This window comes from Bos taurus, chromosome 15 (genome assembly GCF_002263795.3).
Source record: "Bos taurus isolate L1 Dominette 01449 registration number 42190680 breed Hereford chromosome 15, ARS-UCD2.0, whole genome shotgun sequence".
Lineage (NCBI taxonomy): Eukaryota > Metazoa > Chordata > Mammalia > Artiodactyla > Bovidae > Bos > Bos taurus.
In genome coordinates, this window is record NC_037342.1 from 23969740 (window position 1) to 23997290 (window position 27551).

Genomic DNA, 27551 nt, shown 5'->3' on the forward strand with positions numbered 1-27551 from the left:
CTCTTGTCAAAGTTTTATTAGTGTGGAGCATGTGTAGTGATGTTACAGAGTGTGGGGCCTGAGGAGAGGCTTCCCCTCTCCCCTCAGCAGCTGCTCAGCCGTGGGCTCCTCTAAGGCAGAGGCAACAGAGAAAGGGGACAGGACTGCGAAAAGGCGAGAGGAAGAGAAAAGGACAGTGGTTTGCGGCAGAGGGTGGCAGGCCCCCTGCCAAGGACCCCAGACACCTCCAACCCCGGCCCCAGACATGTGACGAGCCCACCTTCTCTGCCAGAGCCCCCACTAGCCCAGCATTTGCTAAGAAAAGGGCTGTACCCATGTCCGTCAGCAAAGTGGGCTTGGGATGGGGGAGTCCTGTCCACACAGGACCCCCACCTCCACCCCTGCCCCAGGTCCTTGGAGACCCAGGATCCTCCATCTCAGGGGCATGGAAACCTCCTGGTGAGCGGGTGGATCAGGACCACTGCTGTGGATAACTGAGCAGCTCCTGCCAGGCCAGGTGGGAGAAGGGGTGAGGAGTTTGGGCTTCTGCTTCTCTGGGGTCCATCCAGACCTGGGGTGTACGCGGGTCTCCCAGGCTTGACACTGCCTGGGGTCGTGGCCAGAGCTCTGGCTTCTCAGGTGTGGGCCCTGGGTGGCTGTGACTGTCCACTCCTCCCCACCACCAGCTCCGGCATGGCCTGTGAAAACCAGGCCTCCGAGCCTCGATACTGGCCCCGCAGCCGCAGAGCCCCAAAGCCCCAGAGAAAGGTCGGAGAAGGCAGCTGCGTCTTTGGTGCCAAAGAGAGAGGGTCTGGGAGTGGGCGGGGGCCCCCTTGAGCTGCCCCTGAGCCCGGGGGTCCGCCCGTGGCGCCTCGCTCTCCAGCGCTGCCCCCCGCTGCTCCAAGGTGCGCGGATGGTGCGGGGCAGGAGCCAAGCTAACACTGCAGGGCCCGCGGGCGAGGACATGGCCCAGGCTGCCCTGCGCCCCCCTTGCCCGCGGCTCCCGGGGCCCCAGGCGGGGCCGCGGGGCAGGGAAGGGGAGAGGCGGGCTGCTGTGCAGGTAGGCAGCAGGGTCAGCAGTGTAGGATCTTCAGGAAGGCCTTGCGGAACTCGATGTTGAAGGTGGTGTAGATGATGGGGTTCACGGCGCTGTTGACGTAGCCCAGCCACGTGAAGGCGCTGTACAGCACGGGCGGGATGTTGCAGTCACAGTGTATGTTCAGGATGTGGGTGATGAAGAAGGGCAGCCAGCAGATGATGAACACGCCTGCGGGAGAGGGCGCCGGTCAGGGGGCCGGCGCGGGGGCGGGAAGGGCGGGGCCCCAGGGCGCACGGGGTGGGGAGGGGCAGGGGGACTGGACCCGGATCACTTGCTGCAGCCCCGCCCAGGCACCAGTGCGCTCGCCCAAAAGCCTTGTCTCGTTCACCCTCATTTATCTCGGTCGAGGGGACGGTTAAGGGGGAGGTTGGGGGGGGTGTTGAGGGGGGTTCCTCACTGCCCCTTTAATTGTTCACAGCGTTAGTTCCACTGGGTCTTGGTTGAGGCAAGTAAACTTCCTGATTCCTCAACAATAGCAGCATTAACAACAGTGCAGGGTACTGACTTGAAGTTGTAAAATGCTTTCACCACCGTGCATCACTTGATGACCACAACAACCCTGAGAGGTAGTCTACTCTGCTGACAAGGAGACTGAGAGAAGTGACTTGCTCAGGGTCACTAGGTTCTCAGAGCCACCATGGTACACTGGTCAAGTTCAGATTCTAGAATCAGCACGTGTTTGAATGTGTGCTAAGTTGCTTCACTGGTGTCCCGACTCTGCAACCCTGTGGACTGTAGCCCTCCAGGCTCTTCTGTCCATGGGATTCTCCAGGCAAGAATGCTGCCTGAGTTTAAATCACGCATCCTCTCTGATCAAGTGACAGAAGCTCTCTGAACCTCAATTTCCCCATCTTTAAAATGAGCATAATTATAGCATCTACCTAGTCAGGTATGTCATTGGGTTTGACCTGTGCCTGAAAAGTGCCAGTCCTGTGACCTACCAGCCCTGGTTAGGGAGCAATGGCAGGACTACATTGCTGGGTCCGTCGCCCAGCCGGGGTTGGGCTGGGCCGGGGTGTGGCCAGGGGCCAGGGCCGACTCACCGAGAACAATGGCGAGCATCTGGGTGGCCTTCTTCTCCTTCTGCTGGGAGAGCTTCCTGCGGCTCATGGTCTTGAGAGAGGTCCGGGTTTTGCCATTGGGCATGGACTGGATCTCAAAGATCTTGGCAATCTTGGGGTGGTCTTTGGCATGCCCGTTCTTCTCTGGCTTTGCGGGGCTGTCGGGTGTGCTATGCAGGCCGTGGTGGGATGGGTCGGGGAGGGTCAGCTGGTGGTGGCTGGGGGGCATGGGGCTGTATCGGGTCCTCTCAGGCGGGCTGGTGCTGGAGAGCATCTCCATCTCTAGCTCCTGGGCTCGGCGGGCGGCCTCCTGCACAGAGGCAGAGAGCACTGGGTGGAGCCAGGCAAGCTCTCAGCCCTCGGCCACCCAGCCTCGCCTGGCCTCCCTGGCCTCACCTGGCCTCACCCAGGCTCCCTTATCTCCTCTGGAGACCCCTGCAAGCATCCCAGGGTCCCTCTGCCAGAGAGGCAAGGGGGATGGTCACTGGGAGGCAAGGGCTGTGTGGGTACAGGACCCAGGGCCCACGGCAGCCTCCGCCTGCCGGGTCACCCCCAGCCCCTTCCTGGAGCAATCCTCAAGCAGCCTCAGTGATCTCACCACCACTCTGTGGGGGCTTCATACCCAGGCACTTCTCTTCCAGGAGCTGAGCAACACTTGCTGAGTGCCAAGCTGAGTGCCAGGAGCCAAGCTGGATGCTGAGAGTAAGTTAGTGATTGACATTTAGTGCCTGCCTCTCCAGGAGCTCATGTTCTAACCACAGAGAGGGCACCCTGTTCTTCTTGCCCCGGCTGACCTGAGGCACTTGCACCAGCACTCACAGGTGAGCTCCACTTCTGCTAGACTGCTGGAGGTGCCGAAGGGCGAACCCCCCATCCCCACATCTTCCCTGCTGGGCTGATCTGGAGGGCCCTGACCTCAGGTCTTCACGGCTCCCCAGGTCCTTCCCCATGCCCCCTTATTCCAGGCTTTGGGGTCTCAGTCTGAGCTTCTGAAATGCAGCCTCACTGTGCCCTGATCCTTGCCCTCAAGTGGTTCCGTGGAGTCCTGCCTTTGCTGGTGAACGTCAACTGCTCAGATGACAAGTGGGGGCCCTGCTTGCTGAAGACACCTGACCTGGACTCAGTGTACAGTTCTCCGTGTGTTCCCTGGCCCCCATCCTCTGCTCATGCTGGGGGAAGGGACATCTGCTGCTTGGACCCCGGTGCTACTATCCCTGGGCAAAGCCTGGGATCTGCTGGGATTGTGGGTTTCTGGGCTCTAATTACAGGCTGCACTGCACTGTGAGCCCTGAGTGCTCTGCTCTCTCCCTCCTGCCACAAGCTCCCAGCTTCCAGCCCCCAAACCTGCCTGTCTGTCAGGCGGTATGTGCAAATAAAAAGAACATGGGCATGGGTTTCAGAGAGTCACTTAGGTCTGGGCTCAGCTATTCATTCTCTCGCTAACTGTTTAGCCTTGGGTGAGTTACCTAACCTCTCTGAGCCTCTGTTTCCTCTTCTGTAAAATGAAGATCCATAAAATCAATAAGACTTACCTCTCAGGGTCGCTGTGAGGATTTGATGAGAAAATAGAAAGATGGTAGATGTTCTATTAATGGTCATAGCCATTAATATTATTGTTATATGGCTAAGTGCTTTCTCCCATCCACCTCCTTACACTAAGGGTAATTCTTTGTGCCCTGAAGAATTAATTGAGCTGTCCTGCTCCACGCCTACTTATGAGTGTGTGTGGTGAGCTTGGCCTCAGCTGAGGCAAAGTGGGGGTCCTGGGAGGGGCTCATCCCTCGGACCAGTTGGTGAGGTCTCGGCGGATCGTTTCCCTGGAGGTAGACAGGCAGGGCTCTGGGTCCCTGACCTGAACACTTACCACTCTCCGCCTGTTCACTGGGAAACTCCCATTAGACTTCATGATAACGGTGCAGAGTTTCATGTCCTCGGGGTGAGTACAGTTGCCCTGTGGAGTGAGCCAGCACATGGGTCATGATGGGGAGGGGGGTGGGGACAGAAACCCAATGCAGGGTAGTCAGGCTGGGCACGGGAGCTCAGAGAAAGGCAGAGATTAGGAGGGTGGGGCCTGAGCAGGCAACTGAGGCAAGGTTGAAGGTCGGTACTGTGACATGATGAGGTGGGCAGGAGGAGGGACAACAGGACTCTGACTTCTAAGTGGCACCTGCTAAGGATCTGGCACCCTATCGGGCATGCCCAGTCCCTCTCACGCTGAATCCTCAAGACCACCCTGTGAGATCAGTGTTCTTATTCACGCTTAACAGATGAGAAGACAGAGGCTCAGAGAGGTTAAGCAACTTGCCCAAGGACACTCAGCAAAAAAGCAGCAGTGCCAGGATTTGAACATGATGTGTCTAAGCCCCAAGCTCTTATTCCTTCTGTGCCCACATACCATCTTCCTCTGGAAGGGTTGAGTGGGGATGGAGGGGAGGAAGAAGTCACAAGATACAAGGATGGAAATGCAAAGGGGGCAAAGGAGGGAAGCAGGTGAGAGCAGGTGAGCAGAAGGAGAATTGAGCAGAAGAGGACAGAGCACAGAAAAGAAAGAAGATGGGATGAAGGTGTCAGAGGGACGGAAAGGGAGATGGAAGGCTAGAGTGAGGGAAGGAAGAGGAAGGAAAGCAAAAGAGAGGAGCAAGCCGGGTGCAAGAACTGCTGCGCTCAGACAAAGGTTTCCTCCCAGGTGGTCTCCACCCCCTCCCCACCTACCCATCCTGGAGACTCAAGTTGCCCACTAAGGTCCCAGCTCTGAAATCTGCCCTCCTCCTGGCTCCTTCAGCCTGGACCCCAGCCCGCCCCGCCCCCCGGGTCACGGTGAGGCAGAGACATTGGGGGAGGGGGGGTCTCGGGACCTTGAGCGGGGCCTTCAGGTTGGCCCGGAAAGCCCGGCTGCTGCGCTTGGTGTTGACGCGCTTGCGCCGCCTGCGGAGGACGATGTAGATCTTGATGTAGACCAGCAGGGTGACGATGAAGGGCACGTAGAAGGAGACGATGGAGGAGTAGACCACGAAGGCGGGGTTGGCGATGATGCACTCGTTCTGGTCTGGGGAGGGAAGAAGGAAAGCCCTGGGGGTGGGCGCGTCAGCGAGGCCCCCCCACCTGGGGCCACAGTGTCTGCCTGCCACCAAGGAGCAATGTTTACAGAGAGTACGGCTCGATGCCTAAGGTGGCCTGGAAGCCTTAGATGTAAACACGCAAATCAGAGTATTAAAAACAACCATGAACAAAAAGCTGCTTCCAAGTGTTTCCATTAATAACCCCTCGTTGCTTCGTCATTGGTTTTGTCATCCATGAGCCCACAAGTGGAGCCACGTTTTTTTTGGAAAAAATAATGGGAGAAAACAATTTTTAAAAAGTAGCTTATTATTTTAGCTTTTCCTGTGTGTTGTGGGGGGAGATCTGACACCTTTTAATTTTAGGAACAAGACCACTTGGTCCTCTTTGCTGAACTCAACCTGTGTTCCACTGGCTTTCCACGTTCCCTGTCAGATCTAGCAGATGACTGTGCTGTCTCCCAGGGCCTTTCCAGATTAATTCAACCATGTATAGCCCCATTCCTGCTTCTTGAAATTCCCATGACTCTTAGATTTTTAACCACATGCTTTTGAGTCTTCCTGTGTCCTGTCCAGTAATGGTCTCCAAAGGCACGCTGGCATTATGTGCAAGGCATTATGTGAGGCATTATGAGCCCCCAGAGGCTCCCACATGGCGGCTGTGCCTTCTCTGAGATGCTCCTGACTGCCTCACACAGGACCCGGTCACGATGGGCTAGCCTCTTATTTTTTTCTACCTTTTCTGCTCCAGGTGGCTCAGGCCTGGCCTGAGTTTGGCCAGTCCTTGGGGCTGAAGCTTCATTATCAGGGGTGATGGAGGCCCAGCAGCCTCCCACCCTGGGTGCACACACACAGACAGGCACAGACATGCAGTCTGCCAGGCTGTCTGGTTGGCTCCAATTTAATAAAGTTGAAAATCACCAGGCATCCTCCTGAAACATTATCCCCATTCCTCACCCAACACCATTGTGCTCCAAGCCATTTTTCCTCTCTGACCTTACCAGGAACAATCCAGGAGACCGGAGTCACCCTGACCCAGGAGACTCAGCCTGGCTTCAGTCTAAGGTGGTGAACAGGCTCTTGGTGGGCCACCACCCATGTCCACGCCAGGGTTCAGCTCCCTCAGGGGCCAGCTGAGCCCCAGGAGGACAGAGGCAGGACGCACCTGTGTTGTTGAGTCCGAAGAGCATCGGGCAGGAGATGGTGAAGGACAGGACCCAGACGATGGCGATCATGACCGTGACCCGGCGCTTGGAGCTGTAACGTGTGTTGTAGAGCATGGGCATGGCCACGGCTGTGTACCTGCAAGGGCGCGGGGGTGGCCCCTGAGTCTGGGGCGCAGGCCCAGGGACTCCTCACTCCACAGAGACACCCCACTTTGGGATGATGGAAAATTGGTCCCCCTCCTGTTTACCCTAAATCAACCCTTTCCTGTCCCGTACTTAGCAAGGAAGTTGGTGACGCTCATCAAGTGCTTACTGACTGACAGGCTACCATTCAATCCTAGGCTGTGTCTGCCACTCCAATCTCCCTGCTTGGATTTTAGGTTGCGTGAGGGGCCATGGCCTGGGTCTTTGCATCTTTGAAACTGGACCTGCTGCACCTGTGCTGGGCCCAGGGAGGGTAGACGTGTTTATTGATGGATTGCTACCTGGGACCCATAAAGCAAGGATTAGGTCTCATTCAGCAGAAAAGAATAACAACGGTAATTGCTTATGATGCCACACACGGTTCTGCTCAGCACGTCTCAGACATCAGCTCCATTCATCTTCCAAGAATTCTGTTAAGGGCAGAGAGCCAGGGCTTCTGGAAGCCCATATGACTTGTGTGTGCAATTTAGTAAAAGGCTCCAAATGTGGAACTTAGCAAAGTGAGCTGAGCCTGAGTCCCCCTTGGCAAGGTGCCCTATACGGGACAGAAAACACTCAACTGACAGTAGAGTCACACATGGGCAGGTGTCATCATCTTGGTTTCTAGACAATGAAACTCGGGTTCTAAGAACATCCACAATCTGCCCAAGGTCATGTAAGTAAGAAGAGATAGGGTTGTCATGTCAAGCGCGTTCTCTTCTATGCTGATCTCTGTCCAGGGGTGCTTGGTCGCATTATTGTCCACAGACACCTCCCTTTATGGGGTCTGTCCTCTCCCAGCCAGACACATATGCACACACACATGCATACAAACACGTGGACTCAGGCACACAGCCAGCCACACAGCATCATGGATAGAGCCTGACCCTGCAGGAGAGGCAGGGCAGCCCACAAGGTGGATGGTCTGGGTCGCCTCTCCCGCCCTGGCTGGGCTCACCTGTCGATGCTGATGGCACACAGGTTCAGGATGCTGGCTGTGCACATCATGACATCCAGGGTGACAAAGATGTCACAGTGAATCCTGCTGAATTTCCACTCGCCCACCACCTGGAGACAAAGTAACATAATGGGTGGACAGCCCAGGATACTGGCCCATGCACCAGAGTTCGGTCTCCTGGGGTGATGGGCTCAGCTGCGGTCTGATGGGTCTCAGTGATGGGTCTCCAGCCTGGGGAGAAAAGGGGCAGCCATGGGAGTTGTGCTCGTGGGTCAGTGAGGTCCTTGCCCGGCTCACCTCTCCTCCTAGACACGTAAGGCCACTCACTCTGTGCAAGACGTTTGGGAGAAGAAAGATGATGAAATTGTACAAGTGCTTCAGCTTTGAACCTTCATCTGTAAAACCTTTGTGTGAATACCTTACGACTCTCATGTTACCAATAGGGAAACTGCCCCAGAAAAGGGTGGGGACTCGCCCGAGGCTTTTCAGCTCAGTTTCTGGACTCGCCCTGGCCCAGGTATCTTGGGGTGGCGGACTGGGCTGCTCCTTCAGTGCCCAGCATGGGGTATGACACAGAGCTGGGACTCAGTAAGTGTCTGTGAAGAGCAATGGTGATTATGAAACAGTGAAGACATTTCTACTCCTTGCTGCACTTGGAGAATGAAAGAGGGGGAAGCTTTAGGAAGAACAGAATGGGCTGGAGATGTGTAATAAATCATCCCTGGTTCAGTGCAGAACCATGAGTCCAGCTTATGACACAAGCATTTCATACCCTTCTTTCCCCTGACACACACACGCATACCCCACATGCACACCCCCACCCCACAACTCCCCTTTACACATACAGACACACACACTCACTTAGCAGGCTACCCTGGCAGCTGTGGAAGCTTGGAGCAGCCCCATCCCTGGGGACAAGAGTCAAGACAGGGAGATAAAACTTGGGTCACTACCTATTGGAGAAAGAGGAGCAGGAAAGCCCATCCTGGTGATGGGAGCAGAGCAGTAGCCACTCTGTGCGGCACAGCAGGGCTAGTTACAAAGCTCCTTCTCAGTGCTGCCCTCTTAGCTGCTCACAGGCATAAAGCCAATTGCTGGCATAAGGACAGTGATGGGCAGTGCACGGAGGAAACTGTAGCTTTTCCTGGAAGACAGGAAGCTTCTTGTGTGGCACTGCCATCTCTGGGGCTCACGTAGGGCAAGGGTATCTAAGCGCTGGCCAGGCATCCATGCGGCCAGGGTAGGGGGCGTGGGATAGGAGGGGCTTCCCTGGCATCAACAGAGTCTACCTTTAAGGCACCCCTGGGAGAGTCCCAGGCACACCTGGCTCTGTGCCCCACCTTGACATCCTCCTAGGGTAGGACCAGTATTTCCAAGCTGCTCTCACCCACCTGGCAACCTAGGTCTGAGATATCAGGGTCGTCTCCTCCATCCTCCTCGCTTCCTTCCCTCTTCCCTGCCTTCCTTACTTCTAATAGACACACACTGAGCATCTTATTATGTGTCCAGCTCTGTCCTAGGCTCTGGGGCACAGCGGTGAACAATCCTGACAAAGTCTTTAGGGAGCTCTCAACCCCTGTCCCTAAAGGGTTTCCCGGAGCACAGAAGAAGTGGGAGGGGGGCTTCCTGCAAGGTCCCAGGAACAGCTGCTCTAGAACGCAGGTTGGGGCTTCTGAATCAAAGGCTCAAGAAAGTGTGTCAGTAGCCACTGTTTATAGAACATCTGCCACGAGCACTTTACCTCATTTATTGTAACTTAAAGCTCATGGAGTTGGACATGACTGAGCAACTGAACTGAACTGAACTGAAAGCTCATACAAGAGGGTGCTGCTTACGCCCACTCCTGGATGAGGGGTGAAGCTCTGGAGTACACCCAGATCATGTGCAGCAGGGCTGGGATTTGAAGCGAGTTTTGGGGGCAGCACATCCTATGCTCTCTCCCGAGCTGCCTTGGAAGGGACCATCTAGTTTGTCAGAAGAGGAGACAATTACGTAAAAAGTCCTTAGATAAACAGGGCTTTCCAGGTGGCGTCAGTGGTAAAATATCTGCCTACCAATGCAGGAGAGGCAAGAGACATGGGTTTGATTCCTGGAGCAGGAAGATCCCCTGGAGGAGGAAATGGCAACCCACTGCTATAGTATTCTTGCCTGGAAAATTCCATGGATAGAGGAGCTTAGTGGGCTACAGTCCGTGTGGTCACAGAGTCAGACACGGCTGACTAAGCACAAGCACTAGATAAGCATAAAGTGGGAAAGCAGCGATTATAACTGCTAGCCCCACTCCAGGGCTGTTTCCTCGGAACCTTTGACAACGTTCATCAACATCCTTGCTTACATGAGGCTGGGATCTGCAGAACGGGCTTTGTCATCTCCATCAGACTCCACTGTAATGGCCCTGCCAGGGCCTCAGACCCCAGCCCCAAGGATGCTCGTGGCTGTTGACTAAGTCAGTGACTGTGATCTGAGTCTGTTACATCTGCGCTTCTGGAAAATGCACCCAGCAAACCCTCCCTTCAAAGGACTGTGAGGCCAAAACAGCACGGGCTGGCAACTGGCTCTCTTCTCTCAGCTTCTCCAGATGCAAGGTGGTAGGGTCAAGACCGGAACTGGGTCCTCTCACCCCAAAACCAGCGTGCTTTCCTTATTCTGAGCAGAATAAAGGATGCACACCCAGTCCCACCTAGCCGGGTGCCGGCTGATGTTATCAGAGGATTTAACATCCGTGGAAATGGAACCGGATGGAAAATTCTGGACAACCAGGGCATCTCCTGGAGAGAACACAGTATAGGCTGAGAGGATGCTTTAACAGGATATTGGCATAGGGTGAGACTCCACACTCTCTAGGGACAATAAGTAGCTGAGATGATGTCATGCAAGCAAGGCCCACTGTCCAGCTCTTGTTTTGATGGAAGAGTTTGAGCACTGCTGTCCGAACTACCACTCTCCTCTCTCCCCTGAAAGACTGAACTTCACCTTTAAAATAATGTGAACAGATAATGTTTAAAATATCCGTGTGAAGGACTTAAAGATTCCTAGGTGCCCTAACACACACGTTGGGTCCTGCCTTAGAGGGTCTAGGTAGGGGTGGTGGGTCTGAAAGCCCCAGAACCCACACCCAGAGCCCTGGGTAGAGCATGCCGTCCTCTGGAAGAGGGCGTCTCTTTGCCTGGATACGGGGAGGGTCCTTCAGTGTGTATGGAGGGGGTAACGATCTACTGTCACCTTCGTCTTCATCACCGTTGCATGGCTACTCTCACACGCTGCTTACTATGTGCCTGCTGCCATTCTAACCACTCTTCATATATTAACCCACGTGATTCTCAAACAACGCTTACGATGTAAGTTCTGTGATGATCTCCATTCTGTAGATGAGAAGACCAAGCACAGAGAAGTTGCTTGCTTGGCCAGACACCCATCATTTTTTTTTCCTACTTGTCTGTGGCCTGGGAACCCACTTTACAAGGGAGCAGGAGGGGAATAGCCCCAAGAAACAGAAAGGCGTTCCGGAGGGGGAGGCCCTCAGAAAGGACGTGGGCCCAACCAAGGCTCGGGGTCCCCGTGAACGTGCCATCATGGAGGAACCGGATGTCTGGCCCCTGATACCTGTGTGTTTTTAGCTTGTGTTGTTTCTATTGTTTGTTTCTTGCTGGTTCTCTCTTAACATTCCGGTCACTTTGAAAGCTACAACCTGTCTGGGTCATGCCAGAGGAAACCAGGGGAGTGCTGGCCCAGAGCTCCCTGTGGTTGTGACAACAGGAGGCCCTGGGTACATGGAGACAGAGGGACCAAGCTCCCCTCCCTGCCTCTGCTTCTTCTCCTGATGTCTCCTCTGCTCAACCTCAACCAACAACAGTTTCTTGTTTTCTTTGCAAGGTGGAAGCCTTTCCTCCCAGGCAGGGGCTTGCCTCTATAGCACAGGTAATTTCCCCTCGCATCCAGGGCAGGAAGGTCACAACACAGAGATCTTAGTGACCTTGGTGTCTGAATACATGCCCAGTTTCCCATGTAGCCAGACAGCACCCCAGAACCCTGAGAAGAGAAAAGGGCACCCAGCCTGTGCCCACTCCAGGCCCCTAGTCCCCCCTTCATCTACCTGTCACCTCTAGAGTGTGTCCTCCTGGAGGCGGGGCCCCACTTTGGGAATCCCAGAGGTTTCTCCCTTTGCTGCATGATCTGGATACAGACAGGCAACTTCTCACAGCTTCTGTTTCCCCTTCCTTAAAGTGTGAAGAATGGTATCAACTCAGGAGCAGCAGGAGTATTTGCTAAGAGTGGGTCTGTAAAGAGCCTGGTAGTTCCTGGCCCACAGTGGGGGCTTCAGGCTGGGTGGGCTCTGTCCCCAGCCTAGCAGTGGGTCACTGCGTGGTCCTTCCTGAAGAAAGGAGCTGGAGTGCAGTTGACAGACACCTCAACCTCGAGGTCCCGGACACACGGTGGGGTGGGGAGGCAGAGAGGAGAGTGTGGAGCCGCAGCCCCCGTTCTGAAGTTGGGGAGAGGGGTGAAGACGTCAGGCCTGGGAGCACAAGCCTCTGCCGTCCTCAGGGATCCTCGTCAATGACTCCCATCCTCCACGTGACCTAATGAACCAACTCTGGGGCCCCGGCTCCAGTCACCGTGTGAGGCTGGAGAAGTCACCTAACTTCTCTGACCATCCAGCTCACCATCTAGAAGATGCCGTGAGGACTCAGTGGGAAGATGCTTCAAAGATGCTTCTTTGAAAGACTAACACAAGGCCTGACACTTAGCATATGCATGCTTCGGTTATGTCCAACTCTGTGCAACCCCATGGACCGCAGCCCGCCAGGCTCCTCTGTGCATGGGATTCTCCAGGCAAGAATACAGGAGTGGGGTGCCATTTCCTTCTCCAGGGGATCTTCCCGACCCAAGGATCGAACCCGCATCACTTACATCTTCTGCACTGGCAGGCAGGTTGTTTACCCTTAGCCCCACCTGGGAAGCCCCTGGCATTTACTTAGTAAGCACCTTATAACCTGTAGTCAGGGCTGTTAAGGAGACAATCCACCCATTTTTGTGAGACTGAGCCCAGAGTGGAGAGAGGGCCTTCCTGAGAAGCCACACTCTTGAGGGGTACCAGCGAGGAGCCTGGACTCCTCACCGGATGGGAACCAGTGAGGAGCGTCTCCAGGGGAGGTGCCAGAGCACTGCGGGGGCCCAGACCTACCTCCAGGTAGACCACCCAGGGCATGACCAGCGTGGCCACCAGGAGGTCAGCCACAGCGAGGCTGACGATCAGGTAGTTGGTGGTGGTCTGCAGCGCCTTCTCGCGGGACACAGCCATGCACACCAGCACGTTGCCAAAGACGATGACGAAGATGAGCAGGGTGAGCAGCATGGCATAGTAGTTGTAGGGGGGCCTGTCAGCCTTCCCTTCGGACCCATTGAAGGGCCGGCTCCAGTTCCGGCTCTCTGGATCATCATCATACCAGGACAGGTTCAGCGGATCCATGGGGGCAGCGGGGCCACTGGGTGGCCAGGCTCTGGCCAGGAGAAACGGACACAGGGAGTGAGCAGGAGGACCTCCCAAAGCATGCTGTTACCCATGGGAGGCTCGGGGCTAACGCCCACCACTGGAGGTTACAAGAGAATTCTCCAGCCTCAGGATTTTAAGTTTGCATCCCAAAATTTTCTTGAAATATTGCAGCCTACTGCCACTCTTCTGCTAGCAGGTTCTTGCTGATGGTAAAACAAATGAGAAAGTACCATTTTTCAAAGTATAATAAAATCAATGAGCTTGAAAAGAGCTGATCATTTATTCACCCACTTATTCAACAAACAATTAAGCACATCCCATGCCCCACACAAATCCGCGAGGAGATATGCATTCATTCCCTCTTGATTCTGTAATTGCTTATTGAACATTGTTCTGTATAATGCCAGAAACAGGCAGGAAAAAAATATACAAGGAACAATAGCCAATTAACCAAGCAATTAAATGTCTGAGTGGTAGGCGTTAGGAAATGGAATGAGGAGAGAGACACAACCTAGTTTAGGGATTCAAAGGCTTTCCTGAGGAAGTGATGTTCAACAAACACCTGCAGGGTGTCGCCAGGTAAACAGTTGGGAACCAGGGGAAGGGTCCAGACATAGGAAGCAGGTAAGCAAATGATGGAGCTGGAGAGTGGGTGCCATGTGAGAGGGATAGCAAGGGATCCGGGGCAGCTGGAGCGCAGAGTTTAGAGTGAGTTGAACTGGAGGCCGCAATGGGCTTGATCCTAGAAGGTTTTATAAATCACTCCAGGAGTTTAGACTTGACCTCAAGGGCAGCAGGAGCCACATGATGAGATTTGCCTTTCAGAGAGAAGAGGCTGACTGCCGTGCAGAGAATAGAAGGGTGCTGTTAAGTGGAGAGGCAGGTCACCAGCTGGGAGGCTGCAGGGACTCCAGGAAGAGCTTATGAGTGCCTTTGTGCACTGAGAGCCCTGAGAAATGGGCATCTCATCTCAGAGGGAAAAGACTTCCTGAGGGAGGCGTCATTGGAGATGAAGTAGACAGAGGAGTGAGCCAGGCAACTGAGTCCAGGGGCTATGTCCCAGCCAGAGGGAACACAATGTGGTCCCAAATAGCAATCAATTCTGCTTGGCTAAAACTGTAAAGCATGATGGAGAAGCTGGGGAAAATTAAACCAGAGGGCTCTTCATGGGGCAGAATGTGTCTTATAAGCTTGGAGTCCCTGAAAGTCCAGGTACAGAGGAATGACTCCATTGGATTTGTTTTTAGGAAAAGTTGCTGACTGTGCAGTCAGCAGGGATATTAGCAGGAAGTGAGGTTGTGACTGTAATTCAGATAAGAGATGGTGGTCCTCTGAATGATGGTGTGGGGATGAACATGGAGCGACATGTTCAGAGTCAGTAGCTAACCTGTCGATTTCATAGAATTTGATCACTGGATAGATGTGGGGTGGGAGTGGGAGTAGGCAAGTCGGGAAAGAAGGAGACGAGGATAACTTCAGATTTCTGTATTGGGCTCTGAGCGGCTTGGAGATGCTCCTTCCTGAAAAAAGAAAGCGGAGGGGCTCAGAGGCAGCAGGCATGGATGAGCTTGACAGCCTGTGTTTTGGTTGTGATTGAAACATAATGCACACATAATACAGTTGGCTCTCCTGCTAACAAAAGTGTTCCTATTTCACACAATGGAACTAAATGAACAGTACTTCAAGGCATTCCATACAGAGCTCCACAACTTCTGGGTGTTTTGCTACCCGAACGGGTTTGAAATCCAGCAGTTTATTCCAATAGGTCTGAACATGGTACTATATCCAAATCAGGGAGGAGGGCACACCAGCCTCGACGGGTCAGAGGGGCGCCCTGGAGAAGAGTCTGCCCAGCTTCACCTCGCTAACACATCTGCTCTGCCAGCTCTCAGCAGAGTGTAGATGATGTCCAACCCAGCACCACCACTCTGGAGCCTCTTAGGGGAAAGCAAAATGCCTAATTCCATGAGGAGTGACATGGAATGCCAAGGGAGCGAAGCACTGTGCCATGTGGAGGCTGCCCTCTGCAAAGCCCACTGGCTCCTCTTCCCATTTGGAGGCCACAGCAGGAGACCTGCATGTCTGTATTGATCAGGCAGCAGGGGCTGCTCCCGCTGTTCATTTACTCCATCAGCATCTATCGAGCTTGCTGGGCAGAAAGCACTGTGCCGAGCACTGTCAGGGGCCTGAGAAATCAGAGACACACTCCCTTCCCCCACGATCCTGACTGCGCCTCTGCCCTGCTCCCACCTCTTTGGTTCCTTCCTCTGTAGAGCCAGCAGCATCTGCTGGGGACTCTCAGCCCCCTGTCCCTCCCATCCCACCCATTCTCCATGCCCAACCAGACTTTCATTTCTGCAGCACGATTCTGACCCTACATATGATGACAGCTTCATCTGCCGGCAAAGGATGTGATCGTTTGCCAAGTTTTTTTCTTTTTTAGATATATTATCTCATTTACCCTCAAAATAACCTCTAAGGCTTGTAGTTCTCATCCTCACTCTACGAATCAGAAAAGTACCTGGAAAACTTCTTTCCCTTGCCCCTACTGGCTAGTCCTACATGTCTTTCAAAGCAAGCCCCTCCCAGAATCCTCCTGTCCTGGAATCTGTTCCAAGTTCTCCTGGTTGGACCATCTCCCTCCTTCCTGGGGGCTCCCAAGGCATTGCCTCATGGTTCTGTTCTGGAACATTCTCCATTCATGTGTCTATTTGGTTCATTTGTGTGTGTGTGTAAGCATCTCCAGGGTTACACCATATCTTGCTCATGCCTCATCTTATTCGTGGGATAAACAAAAAGCATACTATCTTGCTTTTCCCTTCTGACTCTTAATGATATGATTGGCAGACAGTAAGTATTTAACAGATGTTTCAGAACTGAATCAAAGGGTGAGTCCAACTGGGCAGAAAATCCCTCCACACTTGAAATGTAACCCATCAGATCAACAAGTGACAAAGGGGAGATGCAACCCAAGAATATCATGGGTGTTACACGCTGGTCTCCAGAAGGCAGACAGAGGAGGAGGGCAACATGCAGATCTATTGGGGATACAGTGATGCTCAGGCCCCAGGGAGCATGTGTGCGTGGGCACAGCTGGAGTGTTCACAGAAGGCTTCCTGGAGAGGGGAGAACTTCAACTGAGACGTACATTATGGGTGCAATTTTGATGGCAAATGTGAGTATTGATGGGTGAGATGGGGGGCAGGGGTGGTGGCTGGGGGTAACACTTACTCCCCTTTGGTGCTGGTTACTCCACAGAGTAAGTCTTGCCAAAGGCTGGAAAGGCCTCATGCATTTAATTTTCAAATTGAACATTTATTCTTAATTGTTCTTGTAGCTTTCTGCTGATACAAATGTAACATAATTACATTGTAGAAAAAAATGGGAAAGTATGGAACATGCCTAATTACCTGTAGACCCTGCTAACCAGTGCTCAGAGTGAGCTCCAGCTTCTTCTGTGTCCTCAGCAACCTTCCTAATCGGGGCGGGGCTGACATCTCTTAACCATAGGGGCTGCCCGGCTGGCTCTCAGACTGATCTGGGATCTGGACATCAGCAAATCCACCCCCACAGGTGGGGTTTATTGGCAGAGAGACACTGCTATAACATAGGAGCTGGAGACCAGAACACCTGGGTTAAATACCAACTGTAGCTCTCCTAACTCAGGCATCTTAGCCATATTTTTTGGCTTTCCTAAGCCTCAGTTTTCCCATCTGCAAAATAGGGACAGCAGTTTTTGTTGTGAGGATTGAGTAAGGTGATGCATATGTGGCCAGCACAGGTAAACCCTCATGGAAAAATCAAACCTTTGAGAAAACAAACCAAGCAAAATAATCCAAAGAAACAAGCAATCAGACAACAAGTCTAAGACCCCCAAGAGATGAAGTGACAGGTGCTGTCCAAATGCAGCCCATCAAGGTCAGAGGACCTGCTGGGCTCCTCCTGTGACACCTGGCCGCTCATCCTTGGAAAGTGGGCACTAGACGAGGAGAAAATTCTGAGATGCAGCAGTTGAGCCCTTGGGAAGGAGTGAAGGAAAGAAAAGGTAAAGTGTATTCCCAGACTGTGGTTGCCGGATAAATCTGAAAGACCCTTGGGATGGGGTAGCAGCTGGCCTGAAAGGACCAGCTCTCCCAGGCCACTTGCTCCTCACTGGAGACTGCCGTATTTCCTAGGTTTCAAAACAGAATTAAAAGTAAAGTGCACCGTTGTCTTATGTTCCACTCGGAAAGAAGAAATGCCATCAAACTCCAATACAGCTTTTAGATGGCATTGATTGTAAAAGGCATTATGACTTCAGAGACTTTAAAATGTCGGAGAGGATCCGCATCTTAGAATGCATAAAACAGTGACCTGCAGGCATTTCTCTGCTGGCATTTTCTCAGGAGGAATTTTCTAAGAAAACCTGCTGGTCCCCAGGCTCCCCCTGCTCCAGCTCCAGCCCCAGCCCTTCCTCTTTTCCTTCTGCCCAGGGCTTCCAGGGGCATCCGTCAGAAGATAGAACAAAGGAGAAGCCAGGCTGTGGTCTTTCTCACTCCAGAGGCACCCCCCAATTCCTGCCCCTGCCCTGCCCCTCAAACTTCATCTGTGTCAGAGCCTGTGCCTGTTGGGGGAGAGGAGAGCTCTAGGTAAGTCTGGTCTGGCCCTGGGTCTGGAGAAGCCAGGTGAGACCAGCCAGGTGAGATCAGGGGTTCCTATAGGTGGGAAATACCACACAAAGCTGGCTCCCTGGATATGCCAGGATGGTCCACATTTCTTGCTCTTTTTTAAAAAAGAGTTAGGCTTTTTGTATAACCCAAGGAGAATTGTTTTTACAGTTAAAAGACCTCAGATAAGTAAGATCTCAAATTATTGAAAAAAAAATTTTTTTTTGTTAGAACAAGCATGTTGATTTGGGATTATGAGAATATGATCAACTTGCTCACCAGCCTCCACATGCCACCTCCATCTTCCTCCCAGGTGGCACCTGCCACATGCATAAAAGCTCCAGGTTGCAGTCCCCAATCAATGTCACTCAGTGAACTCCAAACACATGCATGGTCATGGCCTCTTCTAAGCTCTTGGGGGGGTTAACTATCTGGTTCTGTCTTCTGGGAGAGGGATGGATGATCTGAGCCTGCTGCAATGGACTGAACTGTGTTCATACAAAACTCATATGAAGTCCTAACCCTCAGCGTGATCCTATTTGGAGATGGGGCCTTTGGTCATTAGAAGGTCAAGGGGGTAAGGGTCCTCATAAGGGTAGGGATGTGTGTGTTAGTCACTCAGTCATGTCTGACTCTTTGCGATCCCATGGACTGTAGTCTGCCAGGTTCCACTGTCCATGGGATTTCCCAGCAAAAATATTGGAGTGGGTTGCTAAGCCCTCCTCCAGGGATCTTCCCGACCCAGGGATTGAACCCGGGTCTCCTGCATTGCAGGCAGAGTCTTTGCCAAGATTCTTTCTCAGGCTCTGAGCCAACAAGAAAGCTTGAGGGTAGGGGTGGCTGCCCTTATAAGGAAAAACACCAGAGAGCTTGACCTCTTTCTCCCTGCCATGTGAGCACACAGTGAGGAGCAGCCCTCTACCAGCCAGGAAAGGAGCTCTCAGCACAGCCTGACTACCCTAGCCCCCTGGTCCCAGACTCCCAGCCTCCAGAACCATGAGAAAAGTAATTTCTCTCGTTGAAGCCCCCCAGTCTGGGTGTTTTATGAAGGCAGCCCAAACGAGCTGACAAAGACACATGCAGATACCAGGCCTCACTCACGGCCTCTTCCCCTAAGTACCATCCTCACCTGGGCAGCAAAGTGGGGCAACCACTGCTCCTGACCCCCAGCCTCACCAGCAGAGGGGCAACTGCGGGGTGTGGCAACCATGCCCTGATCTCCAGCCTCACCAGCAGAGGGGCAACTGTGGGGTGTGGCAACCATGCCCTGACCTCCAGCCTCACCAGCAGAGGGGCAACTGCGGGGTGTGGCAACCATGCCCTGACCTCCAGCCTCACCAGCAGAGGGGCAACTGTGGGGTGTGGCAACCATGCCCTGACCTCCAGCCTCACCAGCAGAGGGGCAACTGTGGGGTGTGGCAACCATGCCCTGACCCCTAGCCTCACCAGCAAAGGCTTCCAGGTGTGCTCTAGCATCACCTGGGCTCTTCTTCCTTAACTGCCTTAGTGTGGGGGAAAGTGGAGGGAGCCAGGAGCAAGGGAAGACCCCATCTATGTGGGTGCCTGCACGCCTCTGGCCGTCAGAGTGCTAGAGCTCACCCGGGCCTCGTGTGTCTTCAGGACTCACTGCCCCACCCCTCGTAGAAGGCCAAAGACCTACTGAAAGATCTTTCAGAATCATCCACGCTGGTGGTCAGCACCGCACCATCGTGCGTGCATGCTATGTCACTTCAGTTGTGTCTGACTCTTTGCGACCCCATGGATTGTAGCCTCCTCTGTCCATGGGATTCTCTGGACAAGAATACTGGAGTGGGTTGCCATTTCCTACTCTAGAGGATCTTCCCAACCCAGGGATCAAACCGGCGTCTCCTATGTCTCCTGCGTTGGAAGGCAGGACCTCTCCATCAAGTTCTCCCTAATGGCCAGTCTGACTCCAGCCTGGTGTGATACCTGCTGTCTTCAGAGTCTCCGAAGCAGAGCTTCCTCAGGAGATGTCTAGGAGGATGGAGCTGCGTGGGGCAATCAGGGCAAGTGGACTGTGGACCTGGGCTTGTCCAGCCCCCAGGGCCTCTGCCATTACACTACCAGCTTTCTGACCGTTAGCATTTTGTATGTGTGCTCTAATTTGAAAATATGCTAGCTCTCAAGCTGAGAAGTGCTCTATGAGCCCAGACAGCCACCTGGGGATGAACTGGCCCACCGAGAGGGCCCAGGCCAGCAGCCCACCAGGCTCAGACCCGCCCTGCCCAGGGGTGGGAAATGGGCAGACAGGGCAGCTGGGAGGAGGGCTGAGCTACAGGTCACTTTCCAGCCTGTAAACAGAAACAGCTTCTAAGAGGTCTGTCGGAAGAGGGAAAACTCCTCTGAAGCTCCACAGTCCGAGGCTGATGCCTCAGCCTGATATTTTCCTCTCAGGAAGGACGGAGAGGCAGTGGTCGCCCTGGTCCCTAGCCCAGCAGAGTGAGGGCAACAGGGTCAGTCTGCTAGGGTGCCTGGGACCCTGGAGGAGAGCTGGAGGCGTCAGGGGGGAGAGGGGCGAGGATCCTGATCTCTGGTTTGGATTCCATCTACCAGCGAAACTCCAGGGCACGGGCTGGGAGGAAGGGGTGAGGAATACTCGGCAACCTGTTTCCCGGCTGCGTCCTCCCCTGGGAGGTTGGCATTTGAAGGAGTCAAATTGTCTAATTAAAATTTAACAATTCCTTACCGGGCTCGATGGCGGGTGAGACACTGCTGTCTTAAACACATCATTTTTCCCTCTTTTCTGAGACTTGAAGCATTTCAATGAAAAAGAAGGGGGGGGCGGGAGGTGCTTCGCATTTGCATCTCAAAAGCAGCTTGCTGGCGCTGGGTGGGAACTGGGAGTGAGTGGTAAGGGGGCTCCTCCCCACAACCCCAGTGACTCAGGTCACCCTCTGTGCCTCCAGACCAAGGTCCAGGCTGTGACTTGGGGTGGGCACTTCTCCAGCTCCTCAGGCAGCTCTGGGAAGGAAGGGTGGGAGGGGAAGGGGGGGAGAAGCCCCCACCCCAACTCCATTCCTTCCTTCTCCAAAGGAAAAAGGAGAAGAGTCCCTGAACAAGGCCTCACTTACTGACCCTGGAGAGCGGCCTCTGCAGGGCAGGGGGTGCCCAGGGCCCGAGGACAGGCAGCCTCAAGAGCCTTCCACACCCAGATCTTAGGAAGGCTGGCATGGAGCATTGACAGGTGCAGTCCCGTCTTACCTGGAAAGGCTAAGGAGCAGAAAGGCTACTGAGCTGGGGGAGGGGGTGGGACGGTGGGGAAGAGTCTTTGGAATGGGGGAGGGCAGAAGGAGTGGAGATGGAGGCATACTGGGGAGAAGAATAGGGGAGACTGAGTTGTGGGGCTGGTGCAATGGGTGAATGAATGCTGCTCCAGGGCTCAGCCTCTCCTGGCCTTGAGCATCTTTCCCAGCATCCCAGGCCCACACACACAGGGGAGCTGGGTGGTGAGGCTGCGAGTCTGTCAGGCAGCAGCAGCTGGAAGACAGAATCCCAGTTGCTTTTCTGCAGTTGTTGGAGAGGGACCCTCCGGGGCTCAGACAAGGTCCAGCTCCCAGAAATTCCTAGGTTCTCCCCATGGCTGCCCACGTGGCTGCCTCCCTCCTCCCAGAAACTCAGTGCTGCTTGTAGGGGGGCAGATCTGGACTGCTATAAGGAGCCATAAAGAAGGCTGAGCCCCAAAGAATCAATGCTTTTGAATGGTGGTACCAGAGAAAACTGTTGAGAGTCCCTTGGACTGCAAGGAGATCAAACCAGTCAATCCTAAAGGAAATCAACCCTGAATATTCATTGGAAGGACTGCTGCTGAAACTGAATACTTCGGCCACCTGATGTGAAGAACTGACTCATTGGAAAAAACTCTGCTGCTGGGAAAGATTGAGGGCAGGAGGAGAAGGGGGGCAACAAAGGATGAGATGGTTGGATGGCATCATCAACTCAATGGACATGAGTTTGAGCAAACTCCAGGAGATTGTGAAGGACAGGGAAGCTTGGCGTGCTGCAGTCCATGCAGTCGCAAAGAGTTAGATGTGACTGAGCAACTGAACAATAACAAACAAGGAACCTTGTTTGGGAAAAGGTTTAGTGGGTAAACCCGTCTGCAGTGGCCTAGGGGGAGGGGAGGCCACACTGACCCCACCCCCTAGTGCTCCTCCAAGCTTTCAAGCTTCCCTGGCCCAACCCAGAGTCCCACAGGGCAGCTCGGCAGCAGAACTCAGACCGCTTATCTGTGGGGAGAACTGCCCAGGGCTCCTTAGAGTGTGTGCAACAACTTGGGGGAAGCCCTCCCATCCCTGCTGTCCCGCTGTGTCTGGTCCCACCCAGCTGGAGCCAGGAGGGTGGGCCTTTGAGGGCCTTCAGTTACCCCACCTCTAAAGTTGGTGAGCTGGTCCCACTCTGCCCTGGAGTTACACGTGGTCAGGCATCATCTCCCACCTCAGAGCCAACAGAAGCTACCCCGGGACGCTCACTCACTCAACATCAGTTCACCAGAGCCTCAGACTGAACTTGCCGTGTCTCCTGTCCTTCCCTGCTCAGCCCTCCCACCCAGGCTCAGGACCCCTTCCTGGCTCAGGTCCTCCTCCTTCTCACCCTTCGGGGCAGCCCCTCCCCAGCAAGGCTCCCTGATGCTCCAGCACAGAGCCATCCTGTTACTTCAAGCTCTCCCGGTGCACATGCTCCTTGGTGGCATTATCACAGGTAAAATTAAGCTGTTACTTATCTAATTATTTATTTGGTGTCTGTTTTTGCCAAAGTGTGGGCTTCACCAGTGTACAACTCACACCTGTCTCGACTCAGCGTGGCTTTCTCGCCTCCCAACACGGCGCCTGGCTACGCCAGGTGCGCCTTAAATGTCTGAGAGGAGTCTACGGAAGGTAGTGCTTCACTCCGGTGTGAAGGAGTCAGCCCCTTGGTCTTTCTCTACCCTGGTTGTTGTTTCTCCCCTGGATTCTCCTCAAGGGGTACCCAGGAGCCTCCTTTGAGATCGCTCCCTGGCCCCCTGGGTCCCAGTCACAAGGTAGCTGGGGTTAAATGTCCAGATGGTTGGGGAGTCATCCATGTAGGCTATCCGTGATCACACAGGTTTAAGAAGCATTGAAAGAAAAAAGAGAACACCCCATGAAGGTGAGTGTAGGTGTGTCTGGAGATGGGTGGGGAGATTCTACAGAATTCTGTAGAAAGGGGAGCACAGAGGCTGGAGGGGAGGGCTTCTGGTCTACCGGAAGGCCTGGGGACCCAGGGTTTGGCGGCGGCATCCAGACTAGCGCCCCCTGTGGGTGTGAAGTCACAGCCGGCCAAGGCGGTAGCCAGGAGTCAGCTCCTCACTGAGCACCAGCCGGAAGCTCTAAAGCCTTCCCAGGGCACGCAGGGCACGGCTGAGGGCCAGCCCATCCGAGGAACTGCAGTGGGGGTGGGGGCGTCCCAGGGAGAGGCACCCACAGCTCCCATAGCTGGGGAAGGGGGCCTCTGAGTAAAAGCAGGAGACCAGAGCAGAACGCAACCAGCCTCCTCCTCTCTGAGGCTTCCTCTCGGACGCCCCCTCTGAGGTTCCGCTTCTCCCCAAGGCGGCCAGCGTCCCTGGGCCTGGCCGAGTGTCCCTGGGTCTGAAGTGCTGGGAGAGGCCGTCAGGGCATCATGGCCTCGCCCCAAGTCTCCTGGGGGCTGGGCCAGGGTCCCTATGTCTAACAGAAGAGAGAAGGGCGCACGCGGGAACGGATCTCTGCCTGACAACCCCGTCTCTGTGGATTTTGATGGCTCCGTAAAAAAAAAAAAAAAGTCTCCTCACAAACTGTCAAAGTGTCACAAATTAATTAACTGTTAGCTGGAGTGACTCAGTGTGGGGAGAGGGTGGGGAGTGGGGGGCGGCGGCACCGTTCTCTGCCTGCTCTGCCTTTTGATGAAAAAACTTCTCAGCGCTCAGCAGTGCCGATCCCTGGGGGAGCTCACATGCAGAAGGGCAGGTGGGAAGCCAGGCAGCAGTTGTGGGGTTCTGGGTCCCGACCCTGTGGGGACCAAACCTCCAGAAGCTGCTCAGGAAGTCTAAAGTCAGAAGGCAGTCCACAGGCTGGCTCTGTTTTCCGTTTTCCTTCCTCTTCCTCCTTAAGCTTCCCCCAGGAAGAAAAGAATTGGGAAATGGAGCTCGGTTCGCCCCCCGGGGCCGGGCTGGGTCACCCGAGTTCAGTGGGCAGAACCCCACTTAGCTGCCGAACTCAGCAGCAGGAGCTGGAGAGGAAGGACGACCGGGCCTCAGACCAGCCTCCTTGACCTTTACTTTAATTTCAGGAAAGAATTGAGAAAACATGCTCTTGAAAGTCAAGAGGGAGACAAATCCTGAACCTTATTGCTCTTGAAGGATGAAAAACAATCCTCGCTATCTGGTAGAAAATTGTTCTGCTTTATGAAAAGGCGTCCCTGTTCGTAAAAACAGAGACAGCGGCCAGTCCAAATAAAAGCCCACATCCGTCATATGCTGGAGACCGCCTGGAAGCCCCTCTCCCGACTCCCCCCATCCTTCAGCCCCAGCAGGCTGGCTCAGGGGACACCAGGGACATTTCTTTTCCACAAAGGATAAAGCCCTTTCTGAATGGGGGTGGGGGGTTGGGTGTGGTGGCAAGCAAGCTATAACTTGAGGACTCCCAGGCAAATAGCTGTTTGGCGTCTGTATCTCAAAGACGAATGGAGGGTAAAACTTCACCACAGGAATGCAATCAGCAAAATCCAGATTGTGGAAAATGAACCAGAACAAATGGTATGGTTTCTTCCAAAATTAAATTGCAAGGACACAATAGAAAAAGCTGGGGGTGGGGAGAGAGCCTTCATAATAACAGAAACTTAAACGCCTATCAGCCAATTGCAACGTGTGGACCTTACTGGAATCTTGATTCAAAAGAAACCAACTTTTTGTGACATTCATGAGACAACTGAATATTTAAAGAGTACATTTTGGATGATATTAAGGAGTTACTGATAACAAGTTTTAGCTGTGGCGATGGCATTCCAGTTCATCGCTTTAGAGCCCTTATCTTTTAAAGAAACACACTTGAGATACTTACAGTTGAAATTATATGATGCCTGGGATTTATCTGATGAGATGGAACAGATGAAACAAAATCCACTGTAAGCTGATTATGGTTAAAGCTGGGTGATGTATACATTGAGGTTCATTATATTATTCTTTCTAATTGTGTGCATGTTTACAATATTCTATAACTGTTTCTTAAAAATCTAACTTTCTCTTTAGCTCTCATCACCCACTCTCCCCCCTAAACAACCTGGATATAAACCAGCCTTCCCATCCTGCTCCCTTATCATAAATGCTGACTTCCTTTCTTGCCGGGAGTGGGGGGGCCCGATAGACCGTCTCCTTTTCCCCATCACTGCTGTGCCCTGTCCAAGACAGCTGGAGCTCTGGGACCTTTCCTTGATCTAATGGGCTATCTCCTTTTCACAGAGGACAATGGCGACAGGAGGTAAGAGGGACGCCCACTTTAATGACAAACATAGCCACTACTGAACTCCTATTCTATGCCAGTCACCGTGTGAAGCACAAACCACATGCATTCATTTAACCCACAAAGCAGTTCTACGAGATTAGATACTATTTCCGTGTTGCAGACCAAGTAACAGGCACAGAGAGGGTAATTTGCCCAAGTTCACCCAAGCGCAGTGCTTTATGCACACAGGTGTATCTGCCTACAGGACCAAGGCTCCGCTCCTTATACCAGGGGATGAGTCTGGGTCAGTAACTTCACCAGGCTATTAGGGCTCAGACTGAAGCCCACAGGAGCCCCTCAGAGCCCTCTCAGCCTTACAAAGAGGGAAGATGCAGTCCCAGCCTCACCCATGTTTCCTCAGAGTCCTGACTGCCTTTAGGCAACCGGATGCTTTCCAGAAAACAGCACTCTAGAGGTCTCCAGAGCATTAGGCTGCCTGGACCAAGTGAGGCAGAGGAGGACAGACACGCTGGATTCTGCATGGCAGGGAAGAGTGTCGACTGCCTCCAGGCTCATCCCTCTGGGCCAGGGCACCCCACCTTCCTCCTGTCCTTCCTGTATTTCCTTTCCTTCCATGGGGTGGGGCACTGCGGGTCCAGGCCTCCAGTGCCCCCTTCCACTCCCCCAGCCCCGCCCCGGGCTGCTGGCACCTCACTCAGGGGAGGGGCGCACCACACAGTCACAGAAGGCAGTGGGGGGCAGTTTCCCTGCTGCAGCAAAAGGCTGGGGGTCTCAAATAGAGCCTCACCTTCCTCTCCCACAGGACAGCGGTAGATCAGAAGGGCAGTGTCGGTGATGGGCACAGAGCCTTGATGGTGAGCTGTGTTCCCACTGGTACTGCGTTACCCTCCCCCATCCCTGTCCTCAACATTAAGGTTTTTTTAAGCAGTGATGACCAGAGAAGAAAGAGGAGGGGCTTCCTTCTATCCTGAGGATTGAAGGAGAGCAGCCTGGTTGTTTTTAATCAAACAGATAGACCTGGGTTTCAGTCTCATTTCCAACATCTGCGAGCACTGTGGCCTTGACAATGTCATAACTCTGGGCCTCGGTTTTCTTATCTGTAAAATGGGGACAATAAATCCCTCCTCATTGGAGTGATTGTGAAATTAATGTAGAAAATGCAAAATGAAGGGTCAAGAAGAGGCTCAATAATCAGAAACTAGTATCACTGTTGGGGGCAGGGGTAGGGGGTGTGGAACTCTGCCAGGTCCCAGCAAAAGGGTCTCCTCTGGGCCAAAGACTATGTTAAAGGCTCAGTGCGTCTCGTTTAAGCTTCAAAATAATCCATGAGGAAGGCGGTCTCACCCTGTTTTAGGGCCACGCAGGGCAGCACTGTTGCTGTCAGTGCCTACCGGTACCACTAGCAAAAGACCCACGCTGCCATGAGTGCCCTTGAGAGAAAGAGACCTCCTACTTCTCAATGGCCCCCAATCCTCTGAACACTCTGGAGGGACTCCAGTCACAGCCAACATTTGGCTCCCACCAACCAGCCCTGTCGGAGAAGGCAATGGCACCCCACTCCAGTGTTCTTGCCTGGAAAGTCCCATGGATGGAGGAGCCTGGTGGGCTGCAGTCCATGGGGTCGCGAAGAGTCAGACATGACTGAAGCGACTTAGCAGCAGCAGCAGCAGCAACCAGCCCTGAGCTAAAAGCCATGAGATGTTGGGGACACCTGGCAGGTGACCTTGGTTACAGTCTTCTCAGGGTGTCCCACGTGGATCTGCAGCCACCTTGACTTCAAGGAAAACTCTAGTTGGCCAGGAACCCTCCTGATAAATACTATGGATAAAACAGCTATGGGCTGTCTCAACTCTCTAAGGCAGAGGAGGGCCAGACATCCAGTGAGACCTTAGGGACTCTGAGAGTCCACCATCAGCACTGGATTATTTCATCCACCTGCTGGAGTCTGACAGGCAGAAGAATAATCCAGTTCCCTTAGATGAGCTACTTCCCTAATTCTCAATTTAATAATAGATAATTTAACGAGAGCAGTCATACCTGAAATAATCATGTAAATTGATATATTTCAAAGTGTCCTACAAAGTCTAAAGTCCTATAAAATGTTAGTGAACTATTAGCACTTCAACCTAGACCTCCATTTGTCATCTGTAAATTGATCCCACAGACATCCCCACTAGAGAGTTGGGGGCTGATACGATTCACTCGCTGTTGTACATATTCTTTGGTACTTCCTGGCTTCGGTATCTGTTCAGTCTCTGTAATGGGTCTGTGAAGCCTTCAGGGCAGAGGTTGTCTTAAACCCATGTATATCTTTAGCATCTACTGAGAAGGACATGCGTGCGTGCCTGCTCAGTCGTTCAGTCGTGGGACACACTCTCTGCAATTCCATGGTCAGTAACCCACCAGGGTCCTCTGTCCATAGGCTTTCCCAGGGAAG

The 27551-nt window shown here is 53.4% G+C and overlaps 1 protein-coding gene across 3 annotated transcripts in view; it reads right to left on the reverse strand.

Annotated features, from left to right (window-relative positions):
* Positions 1-27551, reverse strand: part of DRD2 (dopamine receptor D2) — a 70642-nt gene continuing 43091 nt past the window's right edge. For 2 of the 3 annotated variants that reach the window (XM_024974984.2, XM_005215800.5), the window contains exons 2-8: positions 12685-13000; positions 7503-7612; positions 6361-6497; positions 4995-5185; positions 4004-4090; positions 2122-2449; positions 2-1246 (exon numbers count right to left, since the gene is read on the reverse strand). In XM_024974984.2, coding sequence (XP_024830752.1) covers positions 1053-1246; positions 2122-2449; positions 4004-4090; positions 4995-5185; positions 6361-6497; positions 7503-7612; positions 12685-12969 — 1332 coding nt within the window. In that variant the 5' untranslated portion in view covers positions 12970-13000 and the 3' untranslated portion in view covers positions 2-1052. Of the gene's footprint in view, positions 1247-2121; positions 2450-4003; positions 4091-4994; positions 5186-6360; positions 6498-7502; positions 7613-12684; positions 13001-27551 lie in introns of those variants that run through there. The other variant, NM_174043.3, reaches the window with a different exon arrangement.